This window comes from Pan paniscus, chromosome 12 (assembly GCF_029289425.2).
Source record: "Pan paniscus chromosome 12, NHGRI_mPanPan1-v2.0_pri, whole genome shotgun sequence".
Lineage (NCBI taxonomy): Eukaryota > Metazoa > Chordata > Mammalia > Primates > Hominidae > Pan > Pan paniscus.
This window is the reverse complement of record NC_073261.2, coordinates 89,686,625-89,703,882: the sequence shown is the minus strand read 5'-3', so window position 1 is coordinate 89,703,882 and position 17,258 is coordinate 89,686,625. Positions and strand designations below refer to the sequence as shown.

At 44.4% G+C, this 17,258-nt stretch overlaps 1 protein-coding gene across 9 annotated transcripts in view; it reads left to right on the top strand.

Annotated features, from left to right (window-relative positions):
• VIT (vitrin) overlaps positions 1-17,258 on the top strand; it is a 114,779-nt gene that overhangs the window by 76,607 nt on the left and 20,914 nt on the right. For 5 of the 9 annotated variants that reach the window (XM_063594634.1, XM_063594632.1, XM_063594630.1 and 2 more), the window contains 3 exons: positions 5,068-5,112; positions 6,686-6,748; positions 10,472-10,619. In XM_063594634.1, the coding sequence (XP_063450704.1) occupies positions 5,068-5,112; positions 6,686-6,748; positions 10,472-10,619 (256 nt within the window). The remainder of the gene's footprint in view (positions 1-5,067; positions 5,113-6,685; positions 6,749-10,471; positions 10,620-17,258) is intronic. The other 4 variants (XM_063594635.1, XM_063594633.1, XM_063594631.1 and 1 more) reach the window with 1 other exon arrangement.

Genomic DNA, 17,258 nt, shown 5'->3' with positions numbered 1-17,258 from the left:
CTGTAATCCCAGTTACTCGGGAGGCTGAGGCAGGAGAATCACTTAAACCTGGGAGGCGGAGGGTGCAGTAAGCTGAGATGGCGCCACTGCACTCCAACCTAGGTCACAGAGTGAGACTCCGTCTCAAAAAAAATAAAATGGCCTGGCGCAGTGGCTCACGCCTGTATCCCAGCACTTTGGGAGGCCGAGGAGGGCAGATCACGAGGTCAGGAGATCAAGACCATCCTGGCTAACATGGTGAAACTCCGTCTCCACTAAAAACACAAAAAATTAGCCAGGCGTGGTGGTGGGCGCCTGTAGTCCAAGCTACTTGGGAGGCTGAGGCAGGAGAATGGCATGAACCCAGGAGGCGGAGCTTGCAGTGAGCTGAGATCACGCCACTGCACTCCAGCCTGGGTGACAGAGTGAGACTCTGTCTCAAAAAAATTAAAATTAAAATTAAAATTAAATAATAAAATAAAATAAGTAAAAATAAAGTAAATTAATAGTTAAATAAATTGTCAGTATTCTGTTTCAAATGAGAAAGTGCATAGTTGTAATTTCTAAATGATAAAAATTAATAGATATAACTCGTACAAACTAAAGGTCTTTGGGGTCTTTGACAATTTTTGAGAGCATAAAAAGGCTGAGAACCTTTGAGAGTGCCTTAAATTTGAGAGCCTTTCAAATACATGAAGCTAGACTTCATGTCTTTTTTTATATCTCATCTTTTCCAGGATATCTCTTTAATCCCTCCAATAGGTCTTTGCTGGACTTGGCAGTACACCCTCTAACTATGCTGTAGACTATTAATAATTCATACACCAGGGCACCCCGAGCAGAACACAGTGCTGCCAGGGTAGTGTGCCAGGCAATTGCCTCTCTAGTCCTCAATACTCTGCTCCCACTAAAACATCCCAACTTCCATTTGGGGTAAGCCTTGTCTCACCACTGGCTCATCTCCTACTGAGCTTGCAATACCTAAAGTCGCTGGGATTTTTTATCATATACCTCTGTAGAAGCAGGTCACCTCAATCCTGTCTAGACACAATCGAGTTTTTGAAGCCCACACTGGAAAATCACATATTTCTATTAAATCCTTCCTTCGTTTAGTCGGCTGCAATCTTCCTGAGTATTAGTTCTGTCATTTAGTGTGTTAACATCCTTGTAATCTTTGTGTCATCTGAAAAATGGATAAACGTGCCACCTGTCTCCATTCCCTTTACTGATAAAAATATATCACACGGGGCAACCGAATCCTGCGATCCGCACTAAACACCTCCTTTGTGTTTAGATCAACCCAGACACAAGCAATTACATGTGGACCTGATGATCCGTCATCCTCCTTTCTACAGGACACCAGGTGTCACCCATGAGTGATTCCTGCCACTCTCTCCCACTATGCTTTCACCCACAGATATAAATTCATGCACCCCCCATTTAAGCTGAAGCTCTCATATGAAGGGGATCTGTTATTTAATTTTTAAAAAATGTACTGAGCATACTATATGTCAGATACTGTCCTGTGCATTAGAGCTACAAACACGAATCAAATATTTTCAAATTCTAGAATTATGCTGCTGGGGCTTTTGCCTTCACAGGCCCCACACTCTCCTACTCCAGAGTCATCAGCAACACCACTGCCTCCTACACACTGCGTCCCCCACTGCCAGCCTTTACCCCTCCTACCACGGTTCTGGGAGTTGGGGCAGGCTACTCCTGCTGTATGGAGGAGGCAGGGCTGGTGGGCTCCTGATAATTCAAGTTAAAACCTGGTGGCTTTTCCTCAGAACCATCCTTATGCTGGTTGGCTTCTTGGTACCATGAGCTGTGTTTGAGTCAAAGAAGCTTCACTGGTCTGGAAACCTAACCGTGGAGTTAATGTTTCCAAGAGAAAAGGCTGCCAGGTTTCCCAAAAAATACCCCACACCGAGCCTTGGATGGTAGCCCATTTATAAACCTGGGACTGTCGACGCTTTGTTGGCATGATGGCTTACGCCCAGGACCCCAGACTGTCCTCAGCCTTCTCTGAGAGTCCTTGTGTGATGCGCTACCAGCATGGCGACACCTTGGGCACAGCTGCAACAGCCCACCCTCTTAGTGCTCCCCACTTCAGTACAGCAAGAAGCAGCCCTCCAGGGAAAGTGCAGCCCTTGGGACATGAAGCCAGGTGAAGGGAAGGGAAGCCTAGAAATTCTGCTGGTCCAGATGCCTGCTGCCTTTCAGAGCCACTTCCTCCTAAAAACTACACCCCAGGGGAGTCACCGGGAAGAAACGAGGGAGCTGAAGGGACACTCGGGCTTCTGTCTTATAAAATTTGAGAGTCCAAAGGGCCATGTTTGCAGCTCTTGCTTGGGTCCTGTGTTGGTGACTTCTAGATGGAACAGAAGGAGCTGGAACCAGCACCAAGATCGCACCACAGTCTTAGGAGCAGGCATCCTTCTGGGCCCTTTTGAAGACTTGACTACATTAGCATGAGTTGCAGGTGGCTGGGCCAGGCCCAGCTCTTCAGTGCCCTAACCAAGTACCCCGAGGTGCTGAAGCGATGATGACTCCTCGTTTGTGATAAACAGATGGTGGTTAGGGGTAGGCTTTGGAGCCTGCCCGCATGGGCTTAAAGTTCTGTTCTGCCGCTCCCTGTGCATGAGTTTCCTCACCTGTAAAATGGGATCATAGCTGCACCTAACTCACTGGATGATTGTGACTTAATACGTAGAAAGTGCTCAGTCAGTGCCTGACACTAAGCAAGCTCTCCATAAACACCAATGGCTTCTACATTTTTACCCCAGAAATCATTCAGAACCAATACACCTTTGTTTTTTTAATTTCCAACTTGTATTCTAAGCTCAGGGGTACATGTGCCAAAGGTGCAGGTTTGTTACATAAGTAAATGGGTGCCATGGTGGTTTTCTATACAGATCATCCCATCACCTAGGTATTAAACCCAGCATCCATTAGCTATTCTTCCTGATGCTCTCCCTCCTCCCACCTCCCAACCCTCCAACAGGCCCCAGCACGTGCTGTTCCCCACCATGTGTTCTCATCATTCAGCTCCCACTTGTAAGTGAGAACATGCAGTATTAGAACCAACACTTCTTTTAGACCTGACTGTATCTATGAGATGACCAAGCAAGAATTGTCACAAAAACACAAAAATAATTCCCTGGTTTTCTAAGAGTGACTTACACTTTTCAGAGTGATTTTATACACATTTACCTCCTTCAAGTCTCCTCCATGTGACAGTGTAGGGAAAGTCTTTATGACAACCCTACACTGCAAAAAACTGGAGGCAAACCTGGAAAGAAAGTAAGTGAGCCCCCCAGGCTCCCAGTTGGTCTTTGGTTGACCCAGGATGGGCTTCTGATGTCTTTTCTTGATACCACCCTGTTCCTCCTTGACGCCAGAATACAAATGTTCTCACAAATTTACTTCTCATTACTACTGAGTCCAAAAAACACCAAGTCTCAGCTGTCCAAATATTTTTCAGCCTTTGGCTTTTGGATGAATGTAATTTGGTTCAAACTTGTCCCAAACAAACCGAAACTGGCATGAATATAAGGACAGGCTTCTAGGACAGGAGCAAGACGCTTGGAAATCCCTGATGTTGGGGGACTGTTTATCTCTTGATAAAGTAATAGAGCACCCAGCATCCTAATCTTCCTGACATTCAAGAGTGCATCGGAAGAAGGAAAGAGAAAGCAAGCAAGCCTTGGGCAAAAAGTGAGGGAAGCCAGCAGCACATTTTTTTAGGAAAAGGGTAAAGCGCATATTTTCACCAGTAGGTGGCGATAAAGTAATAAGGCTAAAGAAGCAGAATGTTCTTGATCAGAATGTTGAAGCATGTCATAAATATCTTGAATGCGGAGACTATCTTGCCCAATCTGCTTATATTACTTACAAAGAAATTAAGGCTCACAAAGGGTATGTGACTAGCTCAAGGTCACACACCTGGTTAATGACTGAACTAGATTAAACTCAGGTCTCACCATTAAACCAGAATGTGCAGTAACAGATTGCCTTTCAAAACTGTCTGGCATCTTCATCACATAAAGAAAAATATCACCCTTTTTTCAGTGTGTTAGTAATTTCAGCTGGCAGAAAAGCTGATAGCCTTTAAGAAATAAAACAGTTGATCATGCTCTCAACTTTCTGAGCTAAAATAGAGAAGGAGGGAGGGTGGGATGGAGGGAGGGAGGGGAGACATGGAAAAGAGAGGAAAGGAGGGAGAGGGGCAGAAAGAAAGGGAAATAGCCATTTGTGTGTTATAAGGCTTCCTGACACATTTGTGCTGTCCCTGAGCCCCTCTCAGCCATGATTTTCCAAAAAAGATCAGAGATTATTGAGTAAGACTCTCCTCCTCCCCTCCACCCCTTCTACTTCATTAGCACCAGTTTGTGGTGAAGGCCATTAAACATCTTACTGCATACAGGTCCAGGTGCTACTTTCCTTTATTCTGCTTGAGTCACACAGTGAGAAGCAGAATCTCGGGAAATAAGCGGATTGCCTGATCCCTGAAGGGGCCATATTTGTTCAGTGTAGTTCCAAGGAAGGAAATTCAAACAGGTGGGACAAATGTACCTAGAACGATATTAGGCATATAGTGAGTGCTTAATAAGTGTGGATGTATGGATAGATGGGAAAGGATTTAGGGCAAAAGATTCAGTCTCAACAATGCAAGAAGGAATCTACTACTTTGGTTGAATATGTAATGAATCCCCTGTCACTGGAGGTATCAAGCACTAGCCAGCCACTCACAGGCCAGGGATGTTGCAAAAACAGATTGGGAGGTGGTTTGGAGTGGATGAATTTTTAGTTCCTTTTGAATCCAAGGATTCCCATTATTCCAAGATTCTTGGTGCATAATGAAAAAGAAATTGGTAAAGATGTTTACGCCTTTGACTTTAAGAGCTTCAGATTTTAAAAAATCATACAGATTTCAGGTTGCTTCATCCAAAATTCTGGCCCTCTATTCCTTTATTGAACTTTCAGACACAATTGGGAAACCTTATCATCCCGGCAATTCACTCAAGAGTTTCTGCTGGTTTGGTTTAAGTAACAAGTTTGTTTCTTTTCAATTTTGAAAATCAGGAGAGATGGACTCATGGAAACCTGGATCGGTCCTTTTAGATGAAGGTAACTATACAGCCCAACCTCTCAGCCACGCGTGGATCAAGATGCGCAGGATAGCAGAACTAAGAGTCTAATAATCCAGCTGGCATAGCGGCCGAGCTCCACTAGCCTAGGATTTCTAATGGCTCCCGCCTCTGATTTAAGGGTCCTACAAAGGGCACATTGAAACTCCCTCCCTAGGGGAGGCCTGGGGTAAGGAGCAATACTGGATAACAAAAGGGAGAGAGGAAACGTGAAGACAAAACGCCAGAAGGGAGCTAGTTTCCCACCCTCAAAATGGGTTTGGACCCTGACTCCATCTGGCAGCACACTTTAACTTCCTCCAACTCCACCTCCTCCTTTGCAAAATGGCTTTCAGGTTTTCCCTTCACAAGAATGGGTGTTGTTTGCTGCGTACTGCATTAAATATTTGAAACTCCAACACACAAGACCTTCCAGCTCTTCATGGGAGGGAAGATTGTACTGGTAGGGGAAGAAGGAGGTGAAGGAGAGGACTCCGCCTCTGGACTTGTACTTCTCCCCTTCCTCCAACGCAGAGTCTTGGGGCGTTTCCACGACAGGCTCCTGGCTGAGAAATGCCGTTAGCCACCCAAAGTGAATGTTTAAAATGATGTGAGGAAGTGGGATGAGCTAGCTGACCTTTAACGGAAGGATGAAATCATGTGCTTTGCAAACTGGAAAAAATAACAAGCCAGTAGAAAGCTCACTGCAGCCAAGCGCGAGCAAAGACCCCCGCACCTTCCTCCACTCCGGGGAATCCCGGAACTTCCGGGCATCCTGAAAACGGGGAGACTCACTTCCAGTGCTGCAAGCGTGCTCTGCCTGGGAAGCCCATTCGTGTTACCAAGCCTAAAAGGATTCGCTTTCATTGTCTTTATTTCTTTAAATGGTATATTTATGAACTTGGCTCCCATGTAAATGGCTCTAAAGACACCCCCTTCCCCAAGGCTGAAATGCAACTCACACACACACACAGCTTCTGAGAGCATGAAACCTTTTTGAATCTCTACTTCTAGTCTCAAACACCTGGGAGGGAGGAGTTGCATTTTAAGCCTTCTTATTTGAGTTACTTTTAAATAAACTGTCTTCCTCCAGTCCACATCCAATCCTCATTAGATTGTCCTTCTTGTGCCTTACTCATCTTCGTTCATTGTCTCAATCACCAAATGTTGACTGAAGACCTACATGATCTTGGCACGGTGGAGGTTTATTCGAGCAAGACACATTCTGTGGCTCAAGATTTTCAGAATTTTACAGAGACATAATTTACAATGGCCAAGTGCTTAACGCTTTCAGATAACAAAACTAAGGCTCAGAATAAAGAATAAATTAACAAGAACGGAACTCAAGTCTCCTGATTTCAAATCCCCCAGCAGAGTACTATGTTTTTGATAGGCTGTAAGTAAATATTAATTTATTATTTTTCTCAGGATGGGGGTAATGTGAAAAAAAGCACAGTTAGCTTTAAGCCAAGCCCCCAAGCTGGGTGTGAATATCCATTATGTCCCCTCCCATGGGGTAAGGCCAGCTGCTTCCTTTCCTTGTAAGTCACCAAAAGTTTTACTGCTCTTTCCAGGACTTGTTCCAAAAGAAGAATTGAGCACACAGTCTTTGGAGCCAGTATCCCTGGGAGATCCAAGTAAGTTAATTGACAACTAGAAACCCACGGTGTCTTTGACATCTGAACTGCTCTCTCCTCTCTTCCCACTCACTCCCACTCAAAACTGCCTCTCTCCTACCGTGGATCTATTTATCTCCTCTCTTCTGACACCTTGTTCTAAGGGGAAAGGGAAGCTTTTGAAGGATATAAACTGTCTATGTGCATGAGGGGGAGAGGATCAAAATGTTTTAACATCACTATGGCAACAGGGTGAAGAATGGGATGGAACGGAAAGACAAGGAAGGATGAAAGGAGGAGACGGGCAGGTTAGCAGGGGCAATGGTCTAGTGCAAATGATGGTGGCCAGAACTCGGAGTTGGAAGTGGAAATGAAGATAAATGGGCATATTCAAGAGATACAGAGAAGGGAGAATCTATAAGATGGAAGGTGGAGGTTCGAGAGAGGGAGAAGTTAAAGATGAGTTGAGCGACTAGGTAAATGGTACTACAATGAGGAACACTGGGGATGAAGCAGGTTTATGTCTATCATTTTCTTCGAGACATTTGATCTGGTAGAGAGAAGACTACCCAGGTCTGACATTCAGAAGGAACAGCCCAATCAGAAATTTAGAGTTGTAAGACGATGAGCTATGGTTCGAAACCGAGGCTATGAGAACAGAAAATGTGACTTAGGGAGACACAGTAAAGTAAGAAGATACAGAAGACTTAAGCCTGGAGAACAACACTAGGTGGAGGAGAAACCACCTGAGGATATCAGAAAGGAAGAACCAGAGAAAAACAAGGAAAATGAGAAAGACATAGTAGTAGCCTGCAAGGTATGGAAAGAAAGCACCTGCATATTCCGCTAGGAAGTCACTACTAGTCAGCCACCAATGGACAGTGAGGCTCAACCTTGCTGCATATGAGAATCACCTGAAGACATTATTAAAGATGCCCACCCTCCTGCCTCATACCTACTGTATCAGGTTCTCCCTAGACCTTGCTACCCAAAGTGTGGTCTGGAGACCAGTAGAATCAGCATCAGCATCACCAGGGAGCTTGTTAGAAACACAGATCTGCTGGTTCTACAGTGATTGATTCCTTTGCACATTTACCCTTGAGAAGAACTTTACAGAGTGAATCCCATGAGTCTTCATTTGTTGAAGCTGCATTAGCAATCCTGATATGTACATGACTCTGGTATGTATCCAGAGTTAAGAAACACTGGCCTGATGTATTGGACAACACAAAGCATTAGTCTATAAAATGGTACCATGTTGAAGGAAACTACAGCAATTAAATACATTGGTAGAGTGATTCCCATAGATACTATATCTTACTTTCTCTTCCTTGACTTTCAACCTCTGATCTCTTCTTTAGCCATAATAAATTGCTCACACTGAACATTGTATAACCCAATTCTACCTGTTAGCATTGATGTTGGCATCTTCAGATCAGAATATTTTCACCTCTATATAAGAAAGTCATGGGTCTCAGTCAAAACATGCCCTGAGCTGGAACCATTGTCATTTAAAAGAGGAGCAAAGGGAACCGTGGTATCAGCCATCAGGCTAGTGAGTAAAGAGAATTAAGCAAATAGAGAAACAGCTCACCTTCTTAAGACCTAACTATAAGATGAATACGTTAATCCTGAAAACAATTCCAGATGTAAGAAATAAGGAGAAAAACTGCCTGTGAGGAATCAAAGTAGATGCTACAATATCCATGTACTTTATTCATGTAAAAAGAAAATCCCCTCTGGCCCTTACTCTAATTAACACTTGTTCCCAAAAATACTTTATTCCAAAAGGCATATTGAACTAATCTGCTGACATCTGGAAGGGAAACTCCACCTCAGGATTACTTCTCCAACTTTACTGTGCACAGGAATCACCTGGGGATCTTGTTAAAATGCACATCTGTCTCTATAGGTTTGGGTGGGGCCTGAGAGTCTAGCAAACTGTAGGTGCTAGTAGGCGGCAAGCCCTGAAGAACTCCACTGCCACCTGCTGGCAACAATTCACACTGCAAGCCCCGCCAGAAAAAAAAAAATGAGTTGGCCTTGCTTGGGAATCCACAACATGATAAGCTGCATATGAGAATCACATGCTGCTTCTCCTTTCCTTTACCCCAGGTTTTAGTGGCATTTTTAAACTCTGCTTCTGGACTTTATTTGCCTCTTTCATTCTTCATCTCAAGATCATGCTTGGGTATAGGCAGTTTGGGGACAGCAAAGGACAAGGGAAGCCAGTTGAAAAGGATGAATTGGTAGGCACTGAACACCCAGGCAGACAGGAGGTAAAAGCTTTTCTTTTGAGATTTGCTACTGAGCCAAGGTACAAACAGGTGCCCTGATTCTAGATGGAGTGAAGTCAGCCAGTCCCAGACGGGTCCCTCTCATCTCCTACTTCCCTGGTTTTGATTGCCATGCAACACTGCAAGATAATAAAACACATTCTCAGGTATAACTTTTCTCCTAATCACAGTTCTGCAGTAGCACTCAGCAATAAATATTTCTCATCAATTCTTCTGCTCAAAACTTTGTCAACTCATGTTCATTTATTGCTTTCATCTTTAAAACAATTTTTTAAAACCAGCAACAACCCTCTCCACCTACAGAGCTTCTCCTCCTGAAGAATGGGAAGACTCCAGCTCTGTGGCAACAATGCACCGTGGAGAACATGGGTGGTTGTGTGCAGATTAGAGAGGTGCAGGCCTGTCTGGCCGCTGCTCCCCACCCACAATGGGCAGTGCCCCAGTGTCCTCTCGGATACACCAGCCTAGAAATTTCCAACTTTACTCACTCTTTTTTTTTTTCCTATATGGAGCTCTGTTTTGAAACATTTTTGTCTTCTAAATTGCAACTGTTAAATAATTTATTTTTCACTTTTTACTAATCAAAGGGATCTATAGCTCCCAATAAGAACCTCTGGTCAGCACTGAATAGTCAGTTTTATACTGAGATGATATCATTCCTGTCTACAGCAAAGGAAACACTAATTTCCATTAGCCTGTGTGGCTTTTCACTAGTTCCTTTTGATGTTTGAGAGGGTGAAAAGAGCTTGCAGCCTATCCATCCCTTTACCTCTCTTATAACCTTCATATATCCACAGAAATCCAGAGATCCTAAGCCAGAATAACTATCCTAGTCCTCATCACAACTAAAAGAAAGAAAGAAAAAAAATCTCAGATAGCTACGAACAAGGGCTGACATCCTATACTATGTAGATAATTTCTTTGGTTCCCTTGCCCAGGGAAATGAAGGAGAAGATTGATATCAATTTCTTATTCTATAATTCCTGCCCTCCCTCAGTGCTGGCCTTGCAGATCTCTCACACCTTATAAAAATCCAACACTTGTTTCTAAAAAGTTAGGATGAGAGCAAAAAGCCACACGCTCTTGAGACTCAGTCTTGATGAATTCTCACAACGGGGAGTCTGCACTTACAAGATCTTAGCCTAGGAAACCATTGACAGCCTTCCCAAGCTTGGCTAGGACGTCGCTGCTTCTGAAACCCATAACTGTGGCAGATACATAGAGTTTTAAACAGTTATGGAAATAAGGACTAGCCTAAGTGTCCAAGACCCCGGTGCTCAGGGAAACCCCTGTGGGATGTAAATAAATATATCCTGCATCTTCCTACCTCTTTTTCCCTTTCTTATCATTTCTCAGGGGGCTCTGATGGAGAAAGAAGAACAAGAGGATGCCCAGGTAAATGCAGTGAGAGATCATGAGAATAATAGAGTCTTTTTCCGTTCCGCAGACTGCAAAATTGACTTGTCGTTTTTAATTGATGGGAGCACCAGCATTGGCAAACGGCGATTCCGAATCCAGAAGCAGCTCCTGGCTGATGTTGCCCAAGCTCTTGACATTGGCCCTGCCGGTCCACTGATGGGTGTTGTCCAGTATGGGTAAGTGCAGTTAATGTTCTGAATCCAGAAAGGAAGTCATGCCATGTGCTTAATTTTATGCCACGTGCTTAATTTTATGCCACAAATATTACCAACATGTCCTTGAGCACAGATTTGTTCTCTTCCCTAATGCAAATGTAAATGAAAAAAACTGAAGGAATCCAGATGCCTTTAAGAAATCTGAGACTTCCTGAAGGAAGGGACAGATTAAAAAACACTTGTAAGTAGATGGCATTTGCACTCAAGAATATTTATTTGTCTGGCAAACAGGAGAGATGCGTGTGAGTGTTAACTTAGCCAATAACCAGCTGTGTGGCCTTGGGCTAGGCCTTCACCTCTCTGATTGTCAGTTTCCTCATCTGTAGATCATGAAGGTTGGATCTGGTTTCAACCCTATTACAGCACTTGTTTGAGGGACTCCACCCTGTGCTACAACCTATCCACCTATAGGTTAGACGCCTAGAGAACATGGTGCTTTAGGTTGTATCTTCTCTTTTCTCCAAATAACCTTAGGCCCCTGCACTGGTACTGGAAAAACTCACCAGGCAATGGAGAAGAATGGGTGGGAAGAGAGACGGCCCCCATCAGTCAGCTGAGCACCTAGATGACTTTCGCCAACCTGCTCTATTATTATACTTAGGGTAGAAATGGAGGGCTCATGTTGACATCCAGTCTCAATCTTTCATTTGGCGGTAATAAATCACTCTTATTTCAGATATGAATAGGTTTCTCACTGAAACAGATACACAGATACTGATAATAAACAATCAAAAGAACAAGCTTGCATAATCTTAAATTTATACACACATCTTAAATAGGTAGCCTTTTGACCAAGAATCATTGAGGGCAGGATGGGTATCATGCCTTCTACAAAGGACCAGTGGGTGTGGAAGGGGTGATGGAAGTGGAAACCATCATAACCTTTGGTGCCTATTGCTTAGAAGTGCGGTCACAGCTTACTCACCCTCCTGAAAAGAAAAACTATCCATACCTGACAACACCCGCGGGGTCTCCAGTGCCTTCAGAGGTTTTATTTTAACCAAGGTTGTTCTATCAAAGAGATCAATATTTATTTTTGAGTTGTCAAGAGAAATAAATAAAATGCTTTATTTTCATAAGAACCTACATTTGTGTTTTTAGAATTTAATTCCGATAACACATTTGATACTACCTTCTATTCCTGTCAGGAAAAATTAATAGATGAGTTAACTGGCACTTGTATGTAGTCACACTCAATTAGATAAAAATAACCCATTGCTGCAAATGTCACCTCTCAAGCTCAGGTGATCTATCTTGAAGTTTTTGAGTTGAAATAAGAAAAGTGCAGTTTTAGGGGGTATTTTTTGGTTTCAAAATGCCAACCCATTTTCATTCCTATGTTACTTTTTACAGATAGCCAAAGGATGACAGGTTTTACTAGAGAGGAAACATACGCGTTTTAATGCCAAATGTCCTTAGTTAATTTTACTGGGAGGCTCAAAGCTTGCTGTGTTATCTTGCATTAAAAATAGCTGCTTTAAAAGCTTGTATATACCAAGCTTTATAGTATAATATGAAAATAAGATGATAAATATGTCAGGGAAAAGAAAAATGGCATGAGAATAGTGTTGCTGATGAGAGCATGGATTAGAGAACAAATGTTGCAGGGAAGGAAGAAGAATAAAGACACCTTCCCCCAAAACATTTTCCCCACATACTCCTAATGTGATCGCCATTCACAAGCAAGAGTTTACCCCCATGCTTTTCAGTTTTACTATCTAAAAAAATCCCTTGTGTCTGCCTTTTTCACGGGGTTCTTATTAATTTGGAGCACTTAGGGAAATGTGTGTGTTTTCCACTGTTTTATGCTCACATAAGCTAATCTATCATCTTCGCCCTCCTCCAGCAGCAGGGTGGAGTGGAAAGCGCAATGAACCGCTGACAGTTGATCTGAATTCGGGCCTTAGCTCCTCTGTGTGACCTTAAGCCAGTCACTTAACCTCTCCTTGTAAGTGCTGCCATCTGCATAGCAAGAGGGTCAGACTAGATGATTTATTAGGGCTCTGCCAGCCCTGGCGTCCTGTAATTCAGTGACCAGCTCTGTATTCAGAAGACATCCAATAAATGAATGTGGGACTAACAGACCAGATAACTGCCTTTCCCTTCCTTTCAGTCTCAGGGTCCCGAGGAGGTGGGGTGATCAGTGACGAATTGATGTGTTGCACAGCGGTGATACAACCATCCGTGGAGCGTGGGAAACAAAACAAATGAGAGGGCGGCCCGAGAAGGGTATGATGAGGCTGAGGGGGAGACACATTTATTCAGCAGAAACTGCTATTGGTTTCACTTGCCCAGCTTCCTCTCCTGGATGGTCCCCTTCAATCCCCACTGTATGCATGAGAGCACACAGAGGAAGGAAGTGGGGCATCCTGGTGATTTGGGTTCTCACCAGATTCTAACGCCCTCTTTGCTCCCCCTTAAAATCATCCCTGCACTCTTGGAATCACAGGCTGAGGCCTTGAGAGCACCTGATTCTACCTCTTTGTGTTGTAGTGAGGAAATGAGGCCCTATAAACAAATGACCGCCTCATCAAGAACTAGCACTGGAAGGAGAGACTCAAGTTGAGAAGGACCTGGCCAAGGGAGGAGGACTCCGGAGCTCAGAACTGCTCCTTCCCTCCCTTCTCCCCTCTGTTACCACTGCCCCTGGTCCACACAGCTTCCTGGAAGATTCCTTCCTTGGGTTTCCTTAGGAGAGCTGAGTCAGAATTTAGACATAAATTTAGAACTTGAAAGACAAATTTAGAAGTTAAAAGACTCATACTAAATATTAACTGGGAAAAAGGTAAAGAAAAATATAAGACCTATAAAAATGGTCTCATTTACAAAATGCAACACATCTTGACTCCTCAGTCTCCTACTCAAAGACATTTTGGGTACACGGAACAGAAAACCACTCCAGGTAGCCCAGGTGAAGGGAGATTCATGGAAAGGAAAGTGTTCACAGGACTGATGAGACATTGGCCATCCCCTTCCCCTCCTCTGCCTGCATCTCTACACCTCTCTGCCTCTCCATTCTGATCTTCTCTCAGCTGACCAGCATCCTCTGCCGGGCTCTTGGTTTCTGCTCCTTCATAACTTCACTTTGCACTGGCTGAGATCCTACCTCTGGTCTGGGCCCAACAGAAGTTTTAACCACCATGGAACTGGGCAAGCACCCTCTCCCATGTTCTCCACCTGCAGGGCCCATAACCCACAATCATATTAACCTGTCAGCAACCACAGCATTCCTACCACACTCATCACACGCCTCCAGGAATAGAGGCAGCTTTTGATACAGAGTCAGAGAGGTTGACTGACTTTCCCAAGAACACACAGCTAAATGCATGACTGGGGCAGAGGACAAATATTAGTCTTGAGTTAATCCCTAAAATGTCAAACAAAACTGTCTTGAAAGCAGAGATTTCGCTCATCTGCCAGGAAAGAGTCTGATAATTGCTACTTTTCACCTCCTAAAGACTGAGACATCGTGTGTGGACAAAAGGCCAAGGATCAAGCCCCTGTCTTGCACATGAATTCTAAGTTCAAATTATACAACCAAAAGGCTTATAATTGCACCTAATACCAACAGGAACACGGAAAGAGTCAATGAAAGAACAGCCAGGGCAAGCCATTAGGTGAACTCTAGTAACGTGGCCAAACACCTTGCATTTGAGCTGCATCCCAGACCCACAGGTGCTAAATGTCCTCCAGACCTTCACTACACTTTCATTTCAGGCCCCCATCTCAGTATAAATGGAACATAATTGCACACGTTCTTTGTAATCAACCCTAGGATATCAAAATTGGAAACAGTTGTGGGATGAAGGGAACTGTTGGTTTTTTCTTCATTTGAAAATCAAATAGACTTTTCCTTGCTCATGAGTCTATAATAGCTGTCCTGTGGTTTAGTGAGTGGCTCTGAATTGGCCGCATCTCCTTAGTCTTCTCACTTCTCAGCCCACCCAACCTCAGCCCGTGGACTGAAGACTCGTGGTCATGCATTCAGCTGGGCAGAGCAGCTTCCATAGGTCGGCTGAGCCACCAAGTGCAGGACAGTCAGAGTTGAGGGGAAGAAGCAAAATGCCGTGTCTGGTATGTCAGGCAAAATAATGACCCCGAAGTTGTCAATGTCCAAATCCCTGGAAACCGTGAATGTTTTACCTCACACAGCAGAAGGGACTTTGCAGATGTGATTAAAGTTAACAACTCTGAGATGGGGGGGTTCTCCTGGATTATAGGGATGTTGCAGTGTAGCCACACGTGTCCTTAGAAGTGGAGAAGCTTTCCCAGCTATTGTCATTCAAAGGGAGGTGTGACGATGGAAACATAGTCAGAGAGATGTGACATTGCTAGCTTTGAAGATGGAGGAAAGGGACATGAGCAAGAAGTGCAGGCATCCTCTAGAAGCTGGGAAACACCAGGAAACAGATTCTCCCTGGAGCGTCTAGAGAGGGGCACAGCTCTGGCCACACCTTAGTTTCAGCCATGGAGACCCACGTCGGACTTGGGACCTCCGGAACTCTCAACTAAGTGTGTGTTGTTTAAGCCCCCAAGTTTATGATCATTTGTTACAACAGCAATAGGAAGCTAATACAACTGGCAATGAGGACCACTCTGTCTCATTCTCTGAGTCTGCAGCCAAAAAAAAAGGGAGTGGGAGGGGCCGGGGCATGAAATGCAGCTGGGATGGGGGCTGGCAGAGGTGAATTACAGCACCCACCCTCAGACTTCAGAGCAGGAAGGGGCTGTCTGGGCCTTGACTTCACGTTGGCATTACCTGGGGAGCTTTTTAAAATGCTGATGCCTGGGTCCTGCCTCAGACCTATCAAACCAGAATCTGGCAAGGGGATGAGACCCAGAGCTTGGTATTTTAATCTGTAATTCTCAAGATCTCAGAACAGCTCCCTGTCACCTGCCTGGCCTGATTTTCCAGAGCCTAGTGCCCCTTGCAAAGACCCCACCATGCCACTTCTCTCCTCTCTGAGAGACAGGCAGGTAAGGCCCACAAGCCGCACTCCTCAGGAACACAGAGTCTCAAGACCAAGTGAACTGTGAATACAATATGCCCAAGAATCATAAGATTCTGAGGTTTTTCTTCTTCCTCCCATGCTTTTTTTTCCCTGTCATGCAGGGCTCCTGGAGGTACATACAAACGACTGCGCTTGACTTCCACCCCTCCCCTTTCAGCTCTCCTCACACATCCACTGGGTTTATCTGGGGTCCCTGAGATCAGTCTCCCCCCAGAGAAGCAGATGGGCACCCTGATGCCCAATAGAACCACCTGGGAGGTCCTAAAACTCCAGATGCCCAGACCAAACTTCACATCAGTTAAATCAGATTGTCTGAGTGTAGAGCCCAGGTATCATTATTTTTTAGAGTTCCCCAGCTGATTCTGTGGTGCAACCAGAGTGAAGACCGGAATATTCTCATGGGCCTGTGCTGTCCTCCAGTGAAGCCCAGTCCCCCAGTGACCCCTGACCCCCACAGTGACCAGTCCAGAGGGCTGGGGGAGCTCCACCCTCCTCCCTTTTTCTCTGCCTTTCATTTCCCTTCTCTAGACTTATTTATTTTCCTCCCTTCGTTTTATCACTGGAAGCCCCATTGCTGATTTTTATTATTATTATTATGACTAAAGCATCCTCTAAGACATTGCTACTCAAAGTGTGATCCACAGTATCATCTGGGAGGCTGTTAGAAATGCAGAACCTCAGACCTCACTCGGGTTCTACAGAGTCAGACTCTACATTTTAACAAGATCCCCAGGTGATCAGATGCACATCTGAGCTTGGGAAGCTCTGTTGCCAAGATGCCCCACTTCCCCAGCACTCACTGAGCCCTGTGATGTGGTTGCAGATTAGCAGCTGGTGAGCCAGTTTGTTCAGGAGTGGCTCTCAGATCAGCATATTGCACGTGATTCACATTTACTCCAGCAGGAAGAGGTTCATGCAGCTCAATTTTCTACCCTTTTTGGTAGATGAGTGGAATTCTCATAGTTATTGCAGAAAAAAAAAACCCCACTCACTTAAAAACGAAATTTGATTATTAAGACCATGCTCCTCCTTCTCTGATGCTGGGAAATGTGGAAAAGACCAGTTCCCATTCATCGAGGGCTAGTTGTGCAAAGTTCCTGAGCAGATTGGCCCAGGCCACTGCACCCTGGGCTGGTAATAGCTGCTCTAGCAGAGCTCATAGCTGTCTGAAGGGATGGGGGCAGAATGATTTTCCATCTGAACCAGGTAATACCCTCAAGGGACAAGTCTGCAGCCACTGTCGTGTGACCTGAAACATCCTCCTGATCTTACAGGCATGGTCCATCTCATTGACTAAGTCCGTAAAGCATCACATATTAGCTAGTAAAACAATTAAAAGGCTAAATAGTTATGTTATTTGATTGTAACCTTAAGTTGATGGCTTGTTTGAGAAAATAGTTTAGAAAAGTTCTTGTTGGAGGGAATTATGATTAGTTAATATTTCTCTACTGGCACAAAAATCCATTTGAGAGGCTCATTCTGTGTGACTCAGAGTGTCATGGGGTAAACCAGTAGACCCTGGGGCTTAAACAGAATAGGTACTTTAGGACTGAAAGGGCCTCAGAAGCCTTCTAGAATCCAGAGCTTT